Source organism: Macrotis lagotis, chromosome X, assembly GCF_037893015.1.
Source record: "Macrotis lagotis isolate mMagLag1 chromosome X, bilby.v1.9.chrom.fasta, whole genome shotgun sequence".
NCBI lineage: Eukaryota > Metazoa > Chordata > Mammalia > Peramelemorphia > Peramelidae > Macrotis > Macrotis lagotis.
Genome location: NC_133666.1, coordinates 255,942,294 through 255,968,214, shown reverse-complemented (window position 1 = coordinate 255,968,214; position 25,921 = coordinate 255,942,294). Strand labels below are relative to the sequence as shown.

At 37.8% G+C, this 25,921-nt stretch overlaps 1 protein-coding gene across 6 annotated transcripts in view; it reads right to left on the bottom strand.

The window, feature by feature from the left end:
• Positions 1-14,812: 14,812 nt before the first annotated feature.
• ADAMTS6 (ADAM metallopeptidase with thrombospondin type 1 motif 6) overlaps positions 14,813-25,921 on the bottom strand; it is a 336,979-nt gene continuing 325,870 nt past the window's right edge. For all 6 annotated transcript variants that reach the window (XM_074202710.1, XM_074202713.1, XM_074202711.1 and 3 more), the window contains one exon: positions 14,813-18,092. In XM_074202710.1, the coding sequence (XP_074058811.1) occupies positions 17,983-18,092 (110 nt within the window). In that variant the 3' untranslated portion in view covers positions 14,813-17,982. The remainder of the gene's footprint in view (positions 18,093-25,921) is intronic.

The following is a 25,921-nucleotide window of genomic DNA, read 5'->3' as shown; positions in this document are numbered from 1 at the left end:
ACACACTCTCATTTCCTCCATATTTCAGGCCACTGACATATATTCAATGTGTCCAAGAGGCAGACAGGATTTTCCAGCATATATACTGTATAGATATATACAGTACAATTTCCTCTCTGAGGGAAAGTAGACAGGATTTCTGTGATGGGTCTCACTTGGGAAGCATATCTGGCTACTTAAACATTATCAGTTGTCTGATAGATGCCAGAAATGCTTATATTAAGGGAACAATCCTCTTACAGATGACCAGCAAGTCCCTAAGACAACAAAATCTGAATTTGAAACCTAAAAAAAATCCAGAGGAAAAAATCCCTTCTTTTACAATGTTGAGGAGTGAATGGGAAGTCAAAACCCTAAAATTCAAATACCAACTTTACCCCTGACTAATGATGTGATCTTAGGCAGATCATGGAGCTTTGCTGAAACTCAGTTTCCTCAATGGAAAATGAGGGTAATCAATCCTACTCTATTTATCTTACAGGATGGCTCATAGGCTCAAATGAAATACTGCAGGTCAACATGTCTTATAACCATAATGTACCAAATCAATTTACAAGTTAATGCCATTACTATACTTATCTAGTTGTGTTCCCACAATGTAGATAGGATCAGCCTTAGAAAAAAATTATAAATTGATCTTCAGGATCCTTTGGTTCCCCCATCCCCATCATGTTCCTTTGTAGCCCTTATACCCTCCCTCCCCATCTCCCAAGGAACCTAGCATTCCTGTGAAGACTCCCTGTTTTTGTAGAATTTTCTCAACCCAAATTCCAGACATTTCTACCTCCTTCATCAAAACTTATTTGTTCTGTGTTCTATTACTTCAGGGATATATGTTCTACCAGCTGATAGCCAATATTCAGAAATTTCCTAAGCACTCTCAGCAAGGTGACAAGGAACATGTATACCTCCTTGAGGCTTTTAAGTTCTAGAGTTGCATAGCTCCTCCTCCTCAGCCATATTGTAAAAGGCTCTCTTCAAACTAAGTCCCATTCCCTGTAATCTCATCAGGTTGGTGGTGGTGGTGGTGGGGTGTTCATCAAATTAATAATGGGATTCTCCCATTCACTATACCTTTATATTTTTATATCTAACATCTGTGGTCAAAGCTTTAGGAAAGGCTACTATTCTAAATGGTCAGCCACTACCTAAAACTATTTGAGATATTTTATTAATTTAAAAGTTTTATTTTAAACTTTTAATCTTAAAATATTTTTAAGTTATTTTAAAGTTTTATTTTAATTTAAAAGTATTTTTTTAACTGGAGAGGGTAAGAGGGGAAAAGATTTGGTCCTTTAAAAAACAAACTAATTGTAGTTGGAATACTATAATTCCTATGCTGCAGGATCACAGAATATTAAAGCTGAAGAGTATCTGGAGATCTTCTTGTCCAGTCCCCTCACTTTATAGTTGAGGAACTAAGACCAACAGAGATGAAGTGATTTGCCAAAGGGCACAAAAGAGGGCTATGAATTTGATTGTAAAATGAAAATTAAGGATCCCCAAGGAGAGAAAATCACAAATGAATGATGAATCTTACTTGGTTAGAAATTTTAGGGTCACAGAAATAAGAGAGGCAGTGTAGCTTAGTGGATAGGGAGCTGAACTCCTAGTTACAAAAATTTGTGTGTTTAAACTGACTTCTGATATATAATATCCAATTACTCTCTCAGTGACAATATGCACTGATAATGGAAGTTCTCTCAATTCTCTTCTGGTTTAAAAATAAAGTTCATTTTTATGTAGTTAAAGATTTATAAAACCCTTCACCACCCTTTTAAGCACACTGCTTCTCCCTCAGTGCATTTTATAGAGAAAAAAATTGAAGCTCAGAGAATTTAGCTGACTTACCTCAACAAAGCATAGTAATTAAATATCTGGGGCAATACTGCCATTGGGGAAATGGCCTGTTTGTCCCACTTTACCCATTTGTAAAATGAATTGGAGAAAGAAATAGCAAACCGCTCTAGTATCTTTACCAAGAAAACCCCAGTTAGGGTCACAAAGAGTTAAACATGACTGAAATGATTGAACAATAACAAAACGGCCACATCATTCCATTTAGAAGAGCATCCAAGCATATTACTAGAACTTTCCGATGTCACAACATGTGGGGGAAATAATCCAGTTTACAGAAGAAAACCTAGTTCTGAGTCTTAAGTCTTGAGCCAGGAGAAGTTTTGAGAAAGTGAAAAGAGTTTCCCTGCTGTCAAACAGCAACAAAAAAATTTAGCTTCTCAACAATGGTGAGTTTTACATTGTTTCTGACTGCTAATGGTTAGGTGAGAGTGGTTGGTGATATACCTGAGAAGACTACTGAAACAAAAACATCAGGCTGAGTTGCAAATAAGAGAAATTTAGTTAAAAAGGAATTAAACAATTAAAATAGAAAAAAATCCCTTGGTTTCATATTTCTTTAATTCTTGCTTTAAATTGTATATTATTTCCTACTATTTTTCTTGTAGAGTATGTTGATCAAAATTCATGCTCCTTTAAGAATATATTTTTTTATATTTAAGTGACTGACTGAATCAGAGCTCACTCTAATTCTGCAAAGAAAGTTTAACTACATGTCAGGCAGCAACCTTCTGATAATGGCTCCCCAAAGTGCATGCCTAAATCCAAATAAGAATAGTCTAAATTCTAAAGTCATCCATACACAGTTCTATCCAAATTCAGTGCAAACACACACACACAATCTCTCTCTCTCTCTCTCTCTCTCTCTCTCTCTCTCTCTCTCTCTCTCTCTCTCATCCTAGTATATGAAAGAACACTTAACATTTTTATATGAAGCAAAGGAATTCAAGATGATCAAAAACTTACAATTATGAATCTGAAGCTAGAGTAAGGTAAGAAACCTACAAAACTCTGTCTTCCTAAGAGTGGGCTGTTTCCTCAGTTGGCCAAGATTCTATAGTGTAGGGGTTTGAATTGTCCTTATAAAGAAAACAATTATTAAGAGCTGACCTCATACCATCTCCCTGTTAGTTCATATCTTATACTGGGATGCAATAAAGCATTCATAGTTCTTGAATATTTAACAAAAGGTTTACAAGGATACACCAAAAAAGTAACATTTTCATTCTATAGATGCTCCATCCATCTAATCCCATTTTTTGGAGGAAATAAATCATTTGGAGGAAATAAATCTGGTAACTCAAGTGATCTTCTGTCATCTCGCATATCTGAAGGACCTTCTCCTCTACAGAAAACTTTCCATGTAGCCAGTAGGAAGCTACCTGAAAAGAACTGATAACTTGAGCCTTGCCCTGCCCCATGAGTGACTAAAGTCTTAGTTTTGCTGCTTATTAGGGAAAGCTTAGCCTAACCCTTATGGCTGGGGACACTTGGGGGAGAACAGAGGAGCACAGGGAAGAAAACCCTTGTGGGTTTTGGTCTTAGCAAAACTATCCTGACCCTTGAAGAAACTATGCAAGTTACTGGCCCAGTGTCTTAACTACAGAGGCTAGTAGGTTTGTTTTGGGTTACAAGTTCCCCATGGGTTCTTTTAATTTAGATTGAGCCTTATGAAATGAATCCGCTGAAATACCTTAAGCTGTATATGAAATACTACTAGGTCAATCAAAGAAATAGGGAAAAAAGTGTTAAAAATACAAAGATAAATTAAGGAAATGCTCATTAATTGGGGACCAGCTAGACAGATCATGGTATATGGTTGTAATAGAATACAATTATGCTATAAAAAATGAAGAAAGAACATTTCCAGAGAAATCTAGTAAGACTTGTTTGGATTTATATGGAGTTAAGCAAAATCAAGAAAACAATTTATCCTATAATATCAAAATAGTAAAAACAAAGAACTTTGAATGACTGAAGAGCTCTGCTCAATGCAGAGGTCAGTTAAAGTTCCAGAGGGCCCATGATGAAACTTGCTCCCCATGATAGAGATGATCGACTCAAATGAAGAATGAGATCACACATTTTCAGGCTTGACCAGTATGGGAATTGTTTTGCTTGACCCTGCTTATTTCTTACAAAGGTTTTGTTTTTCTTTTTCTAAGTGGGAGAAGGGTATGGCGGTAGGAAGGAAAAATAAATACTTGATAACTGAAAAAAGAAAACTGAAAGAAAGACTGACCCTGGAGAGCTAGTTCTTAACCCTAGGACAGCCTGTGGCTATTATCCATGGGCCATCCTTGCTGGCCTCTGATTTATATGAAAGAGTTGCCTTCCAACTGGACCTTCTGGGTTCTTGTTTGGCAAACCTTTTTTCTTTGTGGCTTTGACATCAATGCAGCAGGGGTGTCCTTTTCATGGAGAGAAGCTTTTAATTACAGACCTTAGTTCCACAGTTGAGCCAGGTTACAATTAATTGTTGTTTGCTCAAGTTAACAGCTGGGAGCTTGGCTGGGCTTGGGGGCAGGGAAGGGAAACAAGGCCTGAGAGAAGTCTCATTAACTCAGGCTGCAGTTGACAAATCGATTTTGAAGAAAAATCGGTCTGAAGTCAAATGTTATCCCTTAATCAACAAGTTGGTTTCAACACTGAAATCCTATCTTGAGTCAATAAGACTCCCCGGCTGTACCAGCAGATCTGAAGTATGAGATATCCCCCCCATCCCCACATTTCCCTTTTTCTACAAAATTGATTCTGGCTTTATTTTGGAAGAGAGATAGAGTTGGGAGATCCAAGCTTTCATTTTGTCCAGCTGGTTGGACCTATTCAATGCTGCCACTCCCCAGGATCCCTGGGTCATCTCCCTTTCTTGTGATCTTCTCAGAACAGAATAGAATAGAATGTGAGACCCAAAGGAGAAGGAACAGTTGTATTTATCTTTGAAAACCACCTAGCAGTGCCTGACCCACATTAAGGGACTCATAAATGCTTATGGAGTTGATTTGTAGATAAAAAAAAAAGATTAAAATGGAGAAGGTTGTCTGATAAATGCAGGTCCCCTATGGGAAGCCCCAGGATTAACCCCAAAGCTAATCTCACCCACTCACTTCCCTAGGTCTAGACTACCTCTTCAATAACAAACAACCCAGACTTTCCTCAGTCCTTATCTTCCTCTGCCTTTCCTTTGTGCTCTGTAGAAATATCTTGTGAATAAAAGATTCTTGTGTTTTTCCCTTCATATTCTAGAACTCTCTGAAACCTAGCTTTCTCCTGAAGACACGTAATCTCTTGGTAACTTCTCAAAGTTGTTTCTTTTCCAAACTCCTTTAAATGCACATTTGCTCAGTTATTAACTCTCCTGTCTGTATTTCCTCCAAAGTTCAGTTTTCTTGACCCCCAACTCCTTCCCCCATTTGAACAATCTACCCTCAAAATTCCTCAACTCCCTTCAATTTACATGAAATTTATCTCCACAACAAATAGGCCAACCTGCTGCCTCCAAAATTGAATTTCCCTCAGTTGATAGAATATCTATTTTGGAGTTGGCCAGCAATGAAAATGGAATAGATTTTATGAATGTCCACTTCATGACAAGCCATGACAGTAATCTCAATATAACCCATTAAGGGTGGTGGTTATTCTCTTTATAAGTGTTTCACTACAGGATTCCTTGTCATGGTTAGTTTGCTTGTTACTTTTAAGCATTTTTTTCAAATTATTACCTCCTCTCTTGCAAAAACAAAATAAAACAAAACAAAACAAAAAAATAACTATAAAACCTTGAAAGGAATTATTTACGAAGCTCAAATCCAATTTTTCTCATTCTCAAATCCAAGTGTTTCCACTGCATTCAGAAATTACAAACGTCAACTAACATTATAATATAAATAAGGAACCAATTTAAGGTATAAACAGTTGGGCATTGAGCAGGGGAAGCATTCTTGCAATCCTTTCTCCTCAGGGACAAGTAGAAGCAGAGAATAGAAGGGAAAAGGCCAATGGGATTGTTATTAGCACCATTTCCCCTAGAACCTACTTATGTTTTATGCATGCAATCAGAAAAATAAAAATGAGATTCCCACACCACTTTTCAGAAATATTGCTATTGTGCTAGTTGAGATATACCTGTGCCATCCTAGCTTCCCTACTGCAGAGTAAGGACCACCTTTTCTCTTTTGTAAGCCCTATATTACTTAGCACAGTGCATCTGAACAGTAAGCTACTCTATAAATGTTGTTGACAAACCAGGAGACAGGAAATGTATTGCCCTAATTAGTTTCTCTCTACTTTGGGCAAATATCAGAATTACTAGGATGAAAGATGTTTGTTGGTTTCTAGTGTCAATCTTTAAAAAGCCTTTTCTGTCACTGGCTGATTGGGGAAACCTCAACTATTCTACAGAACTTTGGGGTATGTCAAGTCAAAGAAGGGGTAAAACTGAGGCAACATGGGGAGTAGAGAAATCACACCATCAGAAAATTTGGACATGAGATTCAGCTCCTCATTTATTATCTATTTCTCTTCCCAAGTAATCTGAGTACAGTGGTTAGATACAGATCAAGACAACTGGAGATGGGAAGCAATCAGGGCTAAATGACTTGCCCAAGTTGATACAGCTTGTAAGTGTCTGAGGTCAAATTTGAACTCAGGTCCTTCTAACTCCAAGACTTGTGCTTTATCTACACAAATGTATTAGCTAGGGTTCCTATTTTTATGAATTCTAGATTATTTATTTTACAGAGTCAATATAAACATTGCAAAGCCTGTTACACCTCTGCCTTATCTTTTGTATAAAGGAGCCCCTTTGGTAGTTTGGTGCAGTCTATAAGCCCCTTCTCAAGATCATGTTTTATATGCATAAAATAAATCATGTAGGATTAAAGTATTGAAATTCTGTTATCATAATCTAAAACAAAAAGTTCAGAAACCCTCAATTTTTCCTTTGGTTTGTTCTATTAATTGTTCTTTTTGAGACTAGGTCTCTCTATTTCAAGTGACATTCATAGACCCAGGCCCAATACTTAAAGGCACAGGAGGTTTAATCTGCTTCATTACTCCAACCTAGACTGTTACCCCTCCTTCAGCATCCTCATGGCTCCTGAGGGCTCCTCATATGGATGCCAGACTCAGTTAAGATACCTAGTGTTTAGTTCTACTGTAGGTAGGTGGGGCAGTGGATAGAATGCTAGACTCATACCAGTAAGGACTGAGTTAAAATCCAGCCTCAAACATTGACTAGCTGAATGACCCCAGTCAAGTCATTCAATCTGCCTCAATTAATTGCCTCAACTATACAGTGGAGACAATTATAGCACTTTCCTGGCATGTTTTTCATAAGAATCAAACACATATACACAGAAGAGTGCCTGGATATTTAATATTGCTTGATTCCTTCCCTCCCTTTCTCTAATTCAGAAATGCCAACCAAAGAAATCCATCAGCTTCAGCCTCCCCAGTAATAAGGACTGTATTTATGCAATGAGACACATACTCAGTGAGTGTGTGTCTTAACCCCGGGTTAAGAAGCACTGTGTATCCAGACTATGTTAACTTAAAATAAGGTATTACTCTTAAATAAAGATCATTTTTTAAAACAAACCAGAACTTTTATATCCAATTGAACTGTATATTTCAGGATAGTCCCTTGAAAGGCTAATTCTCCTCACTTATTCCAGTGAAGTGGGTTTTTTCAAAATATTTTCAGAATTATTCCACAATCATTTTTCAAAATATGTAAGATAGCCAGTCTCGTTATTTTATAGTTACACTTAGTTTTTTACCCTAATCAGTCTTATTTGGTTCCCAATGATTTTTCACTGTTTCCAAATTCCTGAAAAAAATTCCAGCATTGAAAAAAATATGACACTCTGAAAGTTGTTCTTTTTTAAAAAATAATATTTTATTCCCCCCAAATTATATGTAAAAACAGTTTTTGATATTTATTTTTAAAATTTTCAGATCTATATTCTCTCTCTCCATCCCTCTCTTCCTTTTCCTCTTCTTGTAAAGCTATCTGATATAAATTTTAAGTTGCAATCATATAAAAATGTGTTTCTGAAAGTAATTCTAAAAGTGGAGTTCTAAAATCTTGACTTAATGTCATAGCATCGGATCTCATTCTTTGAAAGAGAATGAACATGTTGAATAAGAATATTTTTTGTGTGAATTTTGATATATTTGTTAAAAATTAGTTGATATTTCAAAGGAGTTATGATTTGATTTTATCGATATGATCACAATATTATGAAGATTTTGTGTGTCTTCCCTTAAATCTGCCCCTAGAGAGTCATAAAGGTCATGAACACCTCACCCTTGATGTCTTGACAATGGAGCATAGGAACTTTTTTTTCTATTATTCCTCACTTCCTCCATAATACTGGCCCATTTTTTTCTGTTCACTCCCGTGTACACTCCTTCCTCCATTTTTGTGCATTCTTTTTCTTATATGCCTCAATTATAAGAAAGTGAATTTTCCACCCCCCCTTTCCTCCTTTTTACACTTGAATATTCCTCTTTTTATTATTTGTTCTCTTTTTAAATTTTTAGAATAAATTCCCTCAATACCTTTAGAAGATATTAAAGTTCTGAAGACTCCCCTGGGGACAACTCCACCTTGAAGTAAACTCAATGACTGATGAGTCCCTGCTTAGAACTACTCCATAACCAATGTCCAACTGGTGATGGTATTCATCTCCCCTTATGACTCATCCTCTGACCTACTTCACCTCCATAGCAGTTGCCTAGACCCTTCACAGGTACCCTCTCCCTACCCTACTGCTTTCCAACTTCCCTTTATGTTTTGTCATCCCCTATTAGAATGAAAGTAAGGGATTATCTTATTTACTTGTTTTTGTATCCCTAGTATTTAGCACATGCTTAATAAATGTTCTCTTCTATCTCTCATTCTACCTATTTTCTTCTATGTTTTGTCTTTTTTAATCTCCTTGAGACACTTGTTTCTTTTCTCCCTATTAGAATGTTAGCACTGCATCATCATATAGTTCCTTTCAATTGTTTGAATAAATTTATCTTTCTAGATGTTTATATTTCAAAATTCCTTTTTAATTCAGATCTTTTCATCAGAAATAGTTGAAAGTCCCCTATTCCATTACAAATACAAGATTTTTTTCCCTTGTAGGATTATCCTCACCTTTTGGGAGAAAGTTATTCCTACTTACACCAAACCAAAGGTTGTAAGCCTTTATATCTTACCTTTTTGGAATATTGTAAGATCTTTGTTTTTTTATAGAACTCCTAGGTCTTGTGTGATCCTGACTGCGATTTCTTGGTACTTAAACTCCTTCTATCTGGATGCTTGCAGTAATTTTTCCTTTGACATGGGAGATGTGGATTTTGGCTATGATATTCCTAGGACTTTGGCTTTTGGGCAGTGATCAGTGTAGTCTTACTTTGTCCTCTGTTTCTAATAGATCTTGTCAGTTTTCATTTGTGATTTCTTGAAATACAGTATCTGGGCTTGGCCAGAAGTCTCTGACTGTTTCTTCTTTTATGTCTTTTGCTCCATAGGGCCAAGAAGAGGAGTTAGCATATTCTTTGTTCTCCACTGCCACAATCACCTCTCCTCCTTTAAAGTTCATCCTATACTATTCAGATCCCAGGTGATATAAGTCATGGAGCTAAGGGACATTCTCCTCTCTAATATATTCCAGTAAACCACAAAAATCAGTCACATTTCTTAATCATACAAATTAAGAAAAGTCTTTCTCTTTCTTTTTCATTTCTCTTTCTTCCCATCATTTTATTTTATTTTATTTTTAGGGTTTTTTTGGCAAGGCAATGGGGTTAAGTGACTTGCCCAAGGCCATAAAGCTAGGTAATTATTAGGTCAGATTTGAACTCAGGTACTCCTGACTCCAGGGCCCACCTAGCCACCCCCCCCATCATTATAAAAAAATTGTTATCACCTCCCTTTGCCCTGCCCTCAAATGGACAGTTGGGGAAATTTGTCCAGGACAATGACTGGAGAATCTAAGTTGAAGGAAGCACAGGTCTTATTCCAAGGAGGAGAAATTGAACTGAGGAGATGGTAGGAGGGAAGAACCCATCCCAAAGTTCTAGGTTTCTATCCTACCTTGGGGCTTGGAAAAAGCAGACTTTGGAAAGCTCTGACCATGAATAGCCTCACCAAAACAAATCCATCAATCAGGACTGTCCAGAATTAAACAGGAGGATGGAAACAGGAAATGGGAAAACATGAATAAGAGAACTTAGGGCTCCTGAGAGAAATAGTGACACATGCCAGCCTTGTTTTTAAAATGTGAACATCTTGTTTCACAAGCACCATTTTTGTTTCCTTGTGCCTAATTTTGGCTAGTAAAAATTTCTTATTCTATCAGGTCTCCAATTACTAGTTTATTGGAAAGAATATGGAAGACATTTCTTCTGGACATAAAAAAAGTGAGGGAGAAACTGAGCATTTGGGGGAACCTCTGACTTCTCAGAGAAAGCAGAGTCCAAGGCTAAAATTTTCCTTTCTGAACAGGAACTACCAGAATGGATAGAAACTCTCTGACCCAGTTGGACAATGGGATTCTAAACATATTCAGAATAGCTTCTAGACCATACCCAGGTCACCTCACACTGCCCAAGCTCATTACATTCCCTGTGTCACAAATTAAAATTTTTCCAACTCAGTGGAAATGGTACAAAATTCTCTTTAAAACAGCCAGATCTGACTCTGACAGAAAAACTATGTCAAATGGGGAAATTTCAGGTCTGTTAAGGGAAGACTGATAATAAAACTACTATTGCTAATAATAACAATTTACATGTATGTGATCTTTGAAATTTACAAAGTACTTTCCTCACAACTACCTTTGAGGTAAAAAATACAAATAGAACCTGTATAGTTTTCAAGTTGATGAAATGCTTTATAAATATTTTATCTTCACAATAATGGAGGGGAGGGAGTAGGTCCTATTAATCCCATTTTAGAGATGGGGAAACTGAGAAAGATCTATGTGATTCAAGGTTCCATAGCTAATAAGCATCTAAAGCTGGTGTTGAACTTAGGGTCTTCCTGATTCCAGGTCCAGTGTTCTATCTACTGAGCCATCTACCTGCCTATCTATAAAAGTAAATAGGATAATTAAGACAGACAGGTAAACCTGTCCATGGTCTCACAGGTCAAACATTAGCTGTACATTTTTTCAGAACTGAGAGTTGTCATATTCTCCTTTCAACACCAAAAGGCAGAATAGAATTCTGGATCTAGGAGGGAATTTATAGCTCTAATCCAATTCCCTTGTTTCATAACATTTTCATTTTGCTCCTGTTTGATTCATTCTCTAGACTTCTCTATTCTCTTACTGGGAGATTTTTCACCTTGATCATCCCCTGACCCTGAATCTCACTGTCAGGATTCCTAAGTCCTTGGCCCAGACAGCAGCAGGGCACTTTGGTCACCTAGTGATTCACTCTGGACTAGCTCACCAGAAGCCTTCCTCTCTCCTTCCCATGCCCTCCCATTTTCAGCACATCTTTATGTGTTATTTTTTCTCAATGGAATGTTAACTCTTTGAGGATAGAAACTATTTTCTGTTTTTATTTGTGTCCTCATTGCTTAGTATGGTTCCTAGAATATAGTAAACACTATTAATCTATCATCTAGACCTATCATCTATCTACTTACCTGTACTCAATCTATTTACCTATCATCTATCTATCTATCTATCTATCTATCTATCTATCTATCTATCTATCTATCTATCTATCTATCTATTGTACTTACCTATTTGCTTTCTATCGATTCCACTATCTTACTATCTCTCCATCTATCTTCCTATCTCACTCTCTCTCTTTATCTCTTTACCTCACTATCTCTCTATCTCACTATCCATCTCAGTACCTAACCACCTATCCTCTCAGGTTAATTTTAGTTATAACATATGGATGCTGATTATAGCAACAACAAAACAGCTCTTTGAGTAAGCAATTAGCTATCTACTTTGTTTTAACTATTCATTCACCTTTCTCCCCAGTGCCCATCCAAGAATCAGAAAAGTATCAACTTTCCTCCTGGTACTCTCAAATTAGGAAGGATTTGGGAGCCAAAAGATAGGTCCTCCCCTTGTTCTCCTGGGCAAGAACTGGAGACTAAAGCAAGACATGACTATGAAAGTCTAGTTATGGTTCTTTAAATAAAACTGAAAGACCTACCTATGATTGAAAGTCAAAAGTATAGAAGGTCAAAAAATGTGCTTGCCAGAAAGCAATCCAAGGATGAGATTTTTCCAAGCCCCAATAATCATAAGCTTAAAACTCTTCAGAAATGGTCATTTCTCCTTCCCCACCCAACATTTATCTCGAAGCTCACAGTATAACCCATGCTGCTCTTCCTGTTCTCACAGAAGATGGTTCTATGTTGAGACAGTTCAGCAAATGAATAGGATAGAATGATGTTGGTGATATCCACCTGGCAGGGTCTAAAACGTGTAGGACAGGGATATAAAGACTTCAGGTATGCTTTATAAGCAGAGTGAGCTGTAGGCTTCTTCAGAGGAATAAAAGTTCTTTCTCCAAATTCTCTTGCCCCCATGAACCATGATGTAGTTGGAGTTTGGGGGGCATGGAGGAATGGACATGAGACAAATCTAATTTGGTGTGGCAGCACCCCTTTCCCCAAGAATGTGGGGAAAAAATCTTTTAATTTTTTTTTAAAATATCAGATTAGCATTTTAAAGTACAAATTACTTCATCAGGTCATCTCATAGGTCATCTAGTCCAACCCCTTCATTTACAAAAGAGAAAATAGAAGTAGAGAAATGAAGTCACTTTCCTAAACTCACACAGGCAGTAAGAATCAGAGATCAGATTTGAACTCTAGTCCCATGATGCCTGAGCCTATATAATCTTTCCACTGTACCATGGCTCCAGAGGTTTGGAGGAGTAGGCTTGCACGAGTTCCAGAGAACAAATTATTTCATTTCTGATATGAGCATTCACTCCTTAGAAATCAGGAAACACTACAAATCAGGACTTGATTAAGTTATTTTGTTGATTTTCTAAACTTAAGAAGTGATCCATAAAATGTTAATGATGCAAATAAAACTCTAAACTTGTCGTATATTTTTCTAGGAGTCATTTATCTACTATTTACCAGTATATCACTGGATGTAACTATTTCTCCCTATTAACTGTGTGTGACAAAATCACTGAAAGCAGTTGGCTTGGAAGGCCCACATGTGAAGGTTATTTCCTTCTTAAAACATTAATGTTATTGGATTCCATCAATGTTGATCATGTAAAATATCATTCCATTCACAGCTTATCTAATGCTTCTTTATTCAGTGTTACCATCTGTAAAATGAAGGATGAGGCCTAGATTATTTCCAAGGACCCTTAGCTCTCACATTCTGTGTTTTTGTGATTCTGACTAAAAATTTTTCTCTTCCACTATTTCTTCATGAAGATAGTCTAGGTCACTGGAGCTGTGTCTTGTGTCTCTTGTTTTGTTACGTCCCTTTCTCTTTCCCTATGTGGCTATTTTCAAAATGGTTCAGCTTCCCACATTTTTCCCTCAGTGCCTGAAAAAACAAAGGCTAACCAACACCCAACATTCTTTCTAATTTACTTGAAGAGAATCACCTGGATAGTTGGAGCAGAAAGAATTAAAGCTGATCCAGTGGTCAATGATCCTTAAGACCTGGGGAGTGGCAGGGTCTTGGGTTCAGGGCAAGCTGTGTTCCTGAGAGGGTGGGCCTCACTAAGGGTCAGTAACCTGAGTTGAAGGGATGGTGTACTTTAGATATTTCAAAGAGAGGAAGCAACTGCAGATGAAGAGGGAGAAATAGTCTGGGGGAAACTATGTTTTCCAGCTTTTTTTTGGCAAGTAAAACAAATGTATATATACATAATGGACAGAATTAAAATTGTATATGTACAGTTCTCATTAAATAAATCTTAGAAATAGTTTGTAGATCACCCTACATGACTGCTCTCCAATGAAGCATTTCTCTGCCTCTCTGAAAACATACACTGACCAACATTGCCCATGAGAAGAGTTTTTCTGGGTTATAACCTAAGGAATAAGAAGAAATTAAGTAGAGGAAAAACCATCCAAAATTGTTGAGGGGCATTATATCTTGTTTTTCTAGTCTTACTAGACTTTCCTTCTCCTCCCATACTTTGCAATCCAGTCTTTTCTTTTCTTTGTTTTCCTATCTCTGCATCTTTGCATGAGCTACCCAACTTGTATGGGAGGCATTCCCTTCTTACCTGGGGTCTTACAGAATACCTGGTTTCCCTTTGGGCATAGCTCAAGCTCTGTCTTCTTTACAAAGTCTTTCTTGATCCCCCAAACATTATGCCTTCCTTGCCTCAAAACCAACTAATGTTGAGATAGTTTATATATATATATATATATATATACATATATATATACATATATATATGTCTTTCTACTCTTCCTGTTAATTCTGAATATATTTATATATGTGTTTATTGCAACCCCATTGGAAAGTAACTGTAGCATATTGTAGGTGTTTAATAAATACTTGATTAATTAAATTGGATGGGGCTTTCTCTCTGCACTATTGGTTTTGCATTGGAGAGATAGGGGAATTTAGGATTATGGGAAAGAAGGCAGTAGTAGATCTAGGTTTCCTTTTTAGCCTCAAAGAAGCTGTCTTTGGGCACGTGTATCCTGCCTCCAGGATACAAAGATTCCCTTTACTTTCAGATTTAGCTCAAATACCCATTTCCCATAACATCTTGGAAGAGTAAGGATGCAACAAATTAGCCTTACAGGAGCTGGATAACTTGGCTAGGAGAGTTGTGCCACCCTTGTCAAATATCCCATGGGAAGAAGGGATAGTCTAGGGCAGCCGCCGCTCTACCATCTGCATCTCAGGGAACAGACAACTACCACCTGATCATTATTATAAGCAGAATTTTTATTTTACTAAATTATCTATATTAAAAAAAATCTGTGCCTGGTGTGAATTTCACTCCATCAAGTGTTACAAAATTTTTGTTTTCATTACAAGCAGGAGGCTGAATGTAGGACAAGTGTTAGGAAACATGGCAATAAATTAGAATATAATTTACAAAAGCAAAAAAAAAATAACAGTGTACCACATTAATACTGAGTATAAAATAATAAGTAACTAATCACAATAATACAAAGGTAATTTCATTCTGTATTGTTAAGGATACCTATGTGACATTCACTCCATTAATAAAGATGCTAATTAAATGGACTCTTTTGGAGTTAAACCCCATCTGGAGAGGGTTTAAACTCTAGGACTCATTTTACTTTTTTGTTGTTGCTGTTGATAGTCTGTAATAGCCCTAGTGGCTGATATTGCCCAATAAGGGTTTTTGGGTGCCTTCAATATACTACTACTACTACTACTACTACTACTACTACTACTACTACTACTACTACTACTACTACTACTACTACTAAAAGGGGGCCTTTCTAACGTGACTCAGCTTCTTCGGAAGGTCCTGTCTTTATTTAGGATGTAGTGTTTAGCTTGGATTACAGAGGGGGCTACAAAAACATCAGCAGCAGTTAGCAACAACAACTTACTGTGTTGTGGAAAAGAAAGAAGAAATGATTTTTTTCTTTTGGTCAGGCTTCAGTTTCAGGTTCTCCTCTGAAGCCTCCTTTAGTTTATAAACCCAGATACATCCTGTATTTTGTTCCCTTTAACAATGCAGTTCAATTTTGCTCTAGGGGATTCTCTAGATTCCAGCCACAGTGTTGTTAAAGTTGACCAGTAAACATTGGATGTCCTTGTGTTCTAGCACCAGAAGGAGCTTCGGGCTGTGCCCATGGGGACAGCCTTTGCAAAGTTATTATTTTAAGTGAGGTAAAGGAAAAAAAGGAGGGGCTTTCTCTTCTTTCTTTGATGAAGAAACATTAGTTAATATTTATAATCATGTCCTGGAGAAAATGATCCTGAGAGCCCCCTGTGCTTGGAAGTTCCCAGAGCCCCACCATTCTCTTTTCTTGACCTCACCAAGACACCAGCACCAAGGTAATCACATGAAGAAGACAGATGAAATTCAATGGCTACTTCTGTGGCATCTGAGAGGCTTAGGCAAGGAACCACTTTCATATATCAAGGGATCCTTACCCTCCATAAACTGGGGAAATTTGGAAGCCTACTGTGATGTTGAAAGAGAAAGCTGGTGATAGAATGGGGATGATCATGCTTAAGGGTATGTGCTGAACAGCATCCCAAAACCAATCAGCCTAAAATTTTTCATAGTTTGGTTAGCTTTCAGAGTAGAGTATAAATTTTTCTCTTTCCTTTTAGGGGAGAAAAGTAAAAAAAGAGATAGTGATAGAGAGACAGAGATGAGACAGAGACATATACAGAGAGAGAGAGAGAGAGAGAGAGAGAGAGAGAAACAGAGAGCCAGTCCTACTCACTCCCATGTGTCCCTACTGGGTGTGTGGGACACATCTGACAAACTGGGATTATAGGAATGAGTTGGATTGAACTCTAAGATACTCTTTCAGTGACAGTACTACTTCCTAAAAGTGCCATTTGGGTTTTTAGTCTTACGTGCTAGAATTGCACTGCTACGACAATGGAGGTCTACAGAGCAGAAAACAAAAACACATTCATTAAACACCGGCTGCCAATAGCAAGTGTTCATTACAAATGAGTCTGAGAAGCAAGCATGATCTTTATCTCCTTGTTGAGTCTCTTGTAGAGGGGACTGGGGACAGGAAAGAAAAAGAGCTAACCCTCGTATTTTTAGATTCATTGGATTCGAGAATAGGATTTGCCCAAGGAAGCAGGTTTCACATTTAATCACACTTCAGAGTAGCCATAAGCAGACTGAAACCCATGCTTCAGGGGAATAATGAAATGAGGTTATGGTGACCTATATCCTCATGAAGTTTTTCTTCTTTGGTTACAATCCTCTCTAATGCTCACAGAAATGGCCCGTTTACCTTCAAGTACACACTGCTCTAGCCATACACACTCCAAAGCATGTGCATCCATGCACGCACACACACACATTCTCTTGCTCTCCTATAAATAAATGCCCTTCTACCATATCAAAGAAGGGGGCATCTGGATCCCACTGAACTGTCAACATAGTTTGCAAAAAGGTCTGTCTTCTTCTGACATAGCCAGGCTATCTTTTACACATATCCTCTTTCTAAGTCCCACTGGAAGCTAACAATACAATGAACTGTTCTATGGCTAATGACGTAAACAATGGTCAGCTGGAGAAGCCAAAATAGGACCCCAGGCATTCTGCCCATACTGGGCAGCCCAGGGCCTGGCTGCTCAGTCTGCATCACACCACCAGCCTGGCTTCTCTATGGAATTGAAATGCTTTTCCTTAAAAGATTAATAGAGATCTTAGCTTCATTTGTCCAGTGGCAAGATGGTACCTGTAGCCCAGAATGGATAGACTTGCATTTCCTGCTCAGCCCCAGCACCAGCTGCACTGCCTTCCACTCTGTGCCTCAATGTCACTGTTTAATAGAACTTTATAAATGGCTCACAGCAGTGTTCAGAAAAGGGGAATTACTCCTAAGGAAATGAGGTGGAATGAAGAAAAATAATACAATTTTTTTTTACTTCTGATTTATAATTGCTCCTTAAATAACATTTCAAAGCCTGGTTTTATAATTTAAACTGTGGTGCTGTTGTAGTGAGATAAAATACAGTAAATATTTTTAAGCTATGACTTCTGATTTCTGAATCTTCTTGACTTCCATGGTAGACCAAGTCATAACAGCTACATTTTAAACAGTTTTAAATACAAATGGATTCAGTGTCATTGCTAAGTCCATAATAAAAATTATCTTAATGGTCCAAGGAGGTAAACAGGCTATTACTCAAAAGAACACAACAGTTCCACGGAAAGTGATTGATGCTCTCTGTGTTGTTTGGATCTCTCCAATCTGGCATTCCCTCCTTATACTGTGTCCAGCACTTTGGATCAATAAATCCCACTTCACAGAAGTTAAAATAATATTGAAATCCTGTCAGCTGGGGCTGACCAGTGGTTACATTTTCCACAGGGTAATGCATTTGCAAGGACGTCAATCCCTTTCCTCTGGGTGGCTCTCTTTGATGGACACATATCCACGGTGAAATAACAAGGCGCTCTCTTGCTCTCTGTGGGTCAGTGTCCTTGGCACGTCTTACAACACATCTGTCGGAAGTATGCACGGCTGCAGAACTTAAACTTCAACACCAGTGGGCAATAGGCCACTTTGTTCACATCTTTGCACTCTAAAAAAAATGGGGGCAGAAAATGGGAAACAATTAGAGGCACAGAAGCAAATTTCTAAACAAGCAGCTAGATGACCCAGGCATTAGACAGGGAGAGAGGACTACGTGGCCTCATCCACCAGGGTTTGGGTTTTGTTTAGCTTTAATCCAACCCTGTCTGGGGGAAGTCCAGTAGATAGATGCTTTTGATATATTTTAACACAAATCAAAAAAATGTTTGAAAGGCTCCTCTCCTGGACTTTTATAAGAATGGTGCATGCCCACTGTGTCTTGAAAGAATTACCATTTTCTGGGATAAGTGATCACTTTAGACAGTTTGGAAACATGAGTCATTTTTCTTACAGCACTTTTATTGCTTCTTTCTCAAGGGATATTTTATTCAGAGAATCAAGGTTAGCCAAAATCAAACAGGAGTCACCCTCCTGGGTATCATAGTACACATCTCAAGAGAACCAATCACCAACACCTGGAGACTATTGAGTTGGATGGTCCTGGGTCAATGAAGACTTGATAAGACAAAGAATGGAAGCAGAGTGGTTGCCCTTACATGGCAGCAGCCTGTGGGTTATGCAAACATGCAGAAATGTCTTTTGTCATTTGGAAATGAGACACGGCCTCCTTTTTTTCCTTTTTTAAAGTGTTTTCCTCTCTGGGTTGAGGTTGCCACAACTGAAAGTCTACTGGCCTCTTGGCTAAGAAATGAATAAATGGCTTTCTTTCCACATCATTATCTCCCACCTTGGGACTGACCAGGGAGGCAGGGGAGGGGGGGTTGGGGAAGAGGCAAAAAGCAGCAAAGGGGAGAGAAGCAAAGATAAGGCAGGCATTCATTCCTAAGGGGATAGCTGGGAGGCAAAGAGGATGAGGCCTCTCTGAGAGACTTAACCCTTGTTAATAATGTCCTTCTTCCCAACTGTTCAGGCTCCTTTCATCTGGAGATTTAAAAATACTAGCTGAGCTCTGCAATTAACTTTCTGAAAGTCCTCCCTCCTCATTTTTCCAGGTGGGTACATTGAAACAGTGAGTATTTTTAAAGGATTCATTTCATTTGTTATTCAGTCTGCTTCTTGGAATGGGCCTTGTTAAAATTATGAATCTGGGTAAAGGATGAAGGGCTCTCTCTGCTCTTATTTCAACAAGAGCATCTTTCCCCTGTGTAAAGGTCTTGATACTGACTGGAAACTGTTTCAATGAGATACAGCAGCACAGTACACAGGAACTTACTGATGATAAATAAATAGAAAGAACATACTAGAATGAGCACTGGAAGTATCACCTCTTAAACTTTTAGTTCACATATGCTTGATTGGAATAGATTGAGCCACTGACTCATTGAGTCAGTGGCTCATTCTTGATAACTTTTGGTTAGGGACTCACAGTCTAATCTCAAGAGTGGCAAAGTCACCTACTAATGTTACAGTGAAACCCAGTCATCATCACAACACCCCCCCCCCAGAAAAAAGTGATTTATTTACTCAGAGGTGGAATCTGCCTACAATTCCTAATTTCAAGAAAAAGGGGGGAGGGGGAGCAACCTTTTAGCAAGACATTTTGAAAGGTTTTTTTGAGTGGGGGTGACATGGGCACCACGGCACCATAATGTCAGTCACAATTTCAAGAGGAGCTTTCCCTCCAACCTTCCTAAAGATATTTCTTCTTGGGAAGGTAAGTGGAGGATCCAAAACTACAGAGGGAGTGAGGAAACTCTTTAAGATTCGCCAAAGAAGGGGAAAAATAGGATATAAGAGATCAGATTTCAACGCCCCATGGCAAGATCTGCATTAGGACTTCAATATCCTAGGTCTAGAGATCTTTCCTTTCATGATTATAGTGTTCACATAAAAGAAACCAAAAAAAGGCTATATGTTTTAATGGAAAAATAGTTTTTCATCTCCTACCATGCCTAACTCAGTGCCTTCCCTGAACAGAGGAGGACTTAATAAGTTCTTATTACTGGGTGAATCAGTATTGCAAACAGCAGGAGTGGCTGTGTCCAAGCAACACCATGTTAACAAGTCAAGAAAAATTTGACCTAATTATCCTCCCTTCACAAAGGAGTCAGACCTCTCTCCTATCTTTAATCCCATCCCACCCTCATAACCTGCAAGTTCTCCAGCATGCCTTATATAACATTTTAAGTTTTATGAGACACTTTCCCCACAACAACTGGGTGACATAAGTAAAGCTAGCATTAATCACTACCCACTTTTTACAAATTAGGACACTAAGGCTCAGAGAGATTATTCAATTTGACTATGGTCATGCCCTTAGTAAACACTAGACTTGAGTTGGGATATACTTCTTTCAAATATTTTTCTGGGATTTTGATGTGGGAGGGGGAGGACTGATAGTTGAATTGAGTTTTAACTTGGGATATCTTTGTCCGAAGATAAAAAAGAAAATGAAAAATATTAAGTTCACATATTTGGACAACCTGGACACCTGCTTCTTCCCATGGGGCTAAAAGGTTTTTTGACTGGGGAATGAAGGGAGAGTTTCTTTCATCTCAATGAAATGGTAATGAGCCAGGAGTCAATCAAAAAAAAAATGACCAATCATAGCCTCATCTCCCAATTTTGCTGGCATGACTGAAGGGCTTGTGAAAATATTATAGATTTTCATCAGTTTAAAAAGCAAACACACAGTAACTTTTCTGCACTTACGCTATTCTAAGGATTACTTTCTTGGTTATTAGATGAATGGATTACTTATCTGGTTTTAGATAAATGATGGTGGTTAAAGGGGTAAATATTTAAAGACTTCCAGACTTTGGCATCTGATTAAAGTGAGTATTGCAAAGCCAGGGTCCTTACATATAATGTCAGGATTAGGAAAACATAAACAGATACAGCCCAATTCTTTCCTCTAACTCCAGTTGCTGTGAATAGAGTGAAGGGGCCCCAATCCCCAGGCTTATGATGGAGATAAAAAAAAAATCTCCTTCCAACAGTGGCACTCCCACAAAGCACTAGACCTCCAAACAAAGCATTCACCAAACCTCCAAAAAAGGAACCCCTGGAGATAGTATTGTTAAATTGTTTCTAAGTAGTTTCTAACCTAATTGACAAAAGAGAATAGTTGAGATAGCACTTGCCTGTCAGAAATAGGAGTGGGACTTGATGTGTTTTGTTTGAAATGATACCACAAGGTTCAACTCACGTCAACCTAAGGTATTTCTGAGAGAGTCACAACCATCAGGGTTTGGAGTAGGTTATGAGGTTATAACCATCTTGGGTTATAAGATGGGGCTTCTAAAATTCACAACTGAATATTTAGCTCTTTAATATATACTACATAGTAATTAGTATTGGAGGCAATATAGTAGATAGACTACAGGTTTTAGAGTCAAAATGAGCTGAATTTGAATTCTGACTTAGATACTTACTGTGTCAGTGACTGGGCAAGTCACTTAATATTTATGTCACTCAGTTTCTTCTTCTGTAAAATGGGGATAATAATAGTGCCAACCTCATAGAGTTGCTTTGCAAACCATAAAAAGGTATGTATATATATATATATATATATATATATGTAAAATATACACATATATGCTAGTTATTGGTTAATAGATATTCATCTTTAACAGGGATTAATATTTCAGTTTATCTATTTATGAAGAAGAGAACAAAAAAAAATTAGATTGTATTTCTGCCTGGCCCTGACACTTGCCAATGGTATGACCATGGGAAAAACCATTTCATTTTTCTGTGACTCAATTATCTGTAAAAGAAAGGGTTGACTAGAGAGCATCTAAGGTCCCTTTCAGCTCTAAATTCTTTAGTCCTAACTTAAGATCACAGGATCTGAAAACCGTGAGGGAATGGGATATTCAACAGGTGCTTTGAGGAGGAAAAGGGAAGAACCAGAGACTGATGGTAGCAGGTTAGTAAGGAAGCTTTCCATTGGGGCCCCTGGAGAGCCTCAGGATATTCAGAAACTGGTTGGCAAGGGGACTAGAAAGGGGAAGCCAAGGGCACCAAAGACAAACTTTGCTTAATTCCCATTTTTGCCTGACTCAGAGATTCTAGTTTATTACATCTTTGTGTTGAAGAAAATCTATTCAACAAACAAAGTCAACCATGACTGGCCTTTTAACCTCTGCAGGATCTAGTTCTACAGAAAGATTCAATAGCACCGTAGGCACCTGAACGTGCAGATGTGGGAGTTTTCTGCCTATTTGTGGTTCTCACTCTTTAAGTCCCTGCTGTAGCAGGTGAGAGTGCACAGAAACAGTAGAGTCAGTTCCAAACTTGCATGGGGCCTGCTATTCTGAGCTGCATGACAGGGAGAAAAATCTTTCCTAAACACAACAAATCAATAAGTGCTCTGGGTGAAAAGCATAATGAATAAGCCATTGTCTTGATTCTTTTGGAAAAAACTAAACCTCCCCCCCCAAAAATCTACATTTTTCTTTTAAAATTCTATAAATTAAATTGAATTTTAAAAAGTGACCTTAAACTTGGGTGTAGCCCACTAATGAAATTTTTGGCCATATTATTATTGCTTTGAATATAATTTATACTGTAATGTAATCACAGCAATAGATTTGCTTTAATGCAAAACTGGATTTTTCAAGAGGTGACTCCTTGGGCTTTGGGATTTACTTAAGCAGACTACATTAATAATAAAGCTGGTGACTTCAATAGAATGTCTTATCTTCAAAGCCCTTTGAAAACAAGGCCTCATCAGTCTTCCCAGCTCAGACTCTTGTGTCAGGGCAAACAGGGTCTTTACACTAAGAGAAATGAAAAATAACTCAAATTTTTCAGAGAACTTATTTTATAATTTTCTTTGTTTCATCCTCATTTATAATGGCTTCAATTGGCAGCAATTTCTGACTTTTAAAACTGAAATGTAAACAAAAACATAACAACATTGATATCATTTATTTTTTTTTATTTTTAGGTTTTTGCAAGGCAAATGGAGTTAAGTGGCTTGCCCACTTAATTATTAAGTGTCTGAGACCAAATTTGAACCCAGATACTCCTGACTCCAAGGTGCTTTATCCACTGCGCCACCTAGCCACCCCGCATTGATATCATTTATATAGGCTTTATAGTTTGCAAGATACTTTAAAAAGATTCTCTCACTTTATCTTCATGATAACCCTATGAGATAAGTGATATTATTACCCCTATTTTCCACAGAAACTAAAGCTGAGAAAGGATAAGTGACTTGCCCAGAATCAAACTGATTAGTTAATATCTGAGTTAGTATTTAAACTTAGACCTTCTGACTTCAAGTGCAACACTCTTGCCCACTACACTACCTAGTTGTCCCTAAAAACAAACAAACATTTATATAATGCTCAGAGATTTGCAATATTATCTCTTTTTGTGACTCTGGGCGGTAGGTTCTATTATCTTCATTTTGCATCTGAGGAAACTGAGGAAAATTTTCCTGAGAAAAGTAAAATGACTAGTCTAGAACCTCAGTCTAAGAAGTGACTGGAATTCAGGTCTTCCTGACTCCAAGTTCTGCACTCTATTCATTAATCCATTTAAAATCTAGTATAAAGAGAATAAAGATAGCCTCTAGACTATGGAGAATTAAAGAAGTTAAGTCTAAATTTACGTCACTACTTATTTCATTTAACTGGTTGAGACTGGATTCCTTTTTGTTGTCTGAAGTTACTTCTGGGACAAGATGGTATCACTGGAAAGATAAGGGGTGCACAGCATAAAAAATGACCTCCCTCATGAGAAACACAAGGAGAAACATATCAAGTCTACATCAATGTTTCTTTCCCTCCCTTTTCCTCAGAAACATCAGTTTATATCTTAGATTGAATTTATAAACCAGGAGATCTACATTGGGTTTTTCAAAACTTTGAAAGGCATAACTCAGACCAGTGACTGCTAATGAAACTGAAGCCTAGTAGCTTAAACATATTTCATTCATTCAAAAACACTTGTCATACTTGCTTCTCCCCACACTTTTTGGACCCATGCCTATCATCACTGTTTATAGGACCTGCCTGGGAAACCCACACAATATGGGAATGTGGGAGTAAAGGACATTAAAGAGTACATGGGTTTCTATTTATCTGTTTACAAATCTTAAATTTGAGGATTTTTGCCATCTTAAAAAAACCCATACATTTAGAATTAGTTGTTAAGGTATTAGGATTTGAATTTTGTTATACACAATTTTCTCTGCACAATAAAGGTCAATGGCAGAAAGTATGATTGATGGGGAGGGCTAGAAAAAAACACTGAAAGATGGTTAAGAGGGAAACATGCAATTAACTTTCTGATTTAGTAAAAAAAAGACCATTGTTGAACCATTGTCCCTTTATATGTTGTGATTGAAAGAAAGATATCAAATAATAAGCTGACCTTTTTCCATTGCTATAGGAACGGTCCAGTTGAGTTTTTTTCTTTTTGGAGGAAAAGTATCTCACTCCTCTTTGTGTTCTCTACCTCTCTGCTTGCTTTTTAGCCAGTGTTATCTTCCCGCTGCACCACATACATTCAATCACAAGGGAGTAAGATTTCCAACCTAAGCTCAATACTTTCTCCAAATCAGGTATGTAAGAAGAATTGAACCTAAGTTGCTAAGCCAAAATAAAATATTCTTTGAAGTGGCAGAGAAGAAAAATTGGCATTATTTCATTCTTTGATCTTTATGGCCCATCTTCAGTGCTTTTAAAACTCAGGTTTTAACCCCACATTAAACCACATTAAACCCCAAGTTCAGTAGCAATCTTGTAAGGGTAAGGATTCCAGGGAAGAGAAGAGTACTTCAGAACTGAATTCTACACCATTTAAAAACAGATGCAATGATTTCTGAAGCAGCCTGGGCTACCGGGTTTCAGAAAAGAGTTTTCACAGAGCCCTGGATCCTCTAGAAATACCAACACTCATAAAAGCCACTGCTAGGGAGTTTGGTTTAGTAAATTCACATATGTTAACTATTCCTTTCCTAAAATCTGTGGTCATCAAAAGGGACACTATGAATTGTTAAAACAACCACAATCAAAGCTGATTGATGGAGTGCCTTGTGCTCCTGAGAGATAGAAAGGACACACCATGAAGACTACAAGGAAATCCAAGATTGCATGAAAGGTAGAGAAAATGGCATTTTGGATAGTTTCAGGTGACCTTGAGTGGTCAGGTTCCAGCTACCATAGGCACTTACCAAGATGATTCTGAACAATATTTCAAATGCTGTGATACACACTGCCTGTAATTCTCTTTCAGTGGCAATTCTGTCAAAGTCTAACCTACAGTGCTTTAACTCTGCTGAAGCTTTTCAGAAGTAAACAGTGAAAGCAGATGTTTAACAGGACAAGTCTTTTTCCCACTCCTTCTCTCTTTCCTTTTCCTTTTTCCTGATCTCCCTAGTCTTTTCCCCACTTCACTTCTCTGTCATTATCTGTCATGATGCTCCAAATCTTTCTTTAGCGTTTTCTCTCTCTCTGTCTCTCTCTCTGTCTCTCTCTCTCTCTCTCTCTCTCTCTCTCTCTCTCTCTCTCTGTCTCTCTCCCCCTGTCTCTCTCTCTCTCTCTCTCCCTGTCTCTCCCTCTGTCTCTGTCTCTCTGTCTGTCTCTCTCTCTCTCCTCAGATTCATTTACCCTTTTAGATCTTCACACATTTAACTTCCCTGAAAATATCTGTGATGTGACTTATCGGCAATCTCTTGATCTCTTCTTGTCTTTCATTATCAAACCAACCTGTGGTAGAGCGTTTCGAGCTCATATTGTCTGATCAGCCACAGCAGGACACAATGTAATTTTTAATTTGGTCTTCTTCAAAGGATCAGCAATCACTAGAAATTTAGCATCTATAAACATACTCAAGATTCTACCCACTGGGCTTTGTTACCAT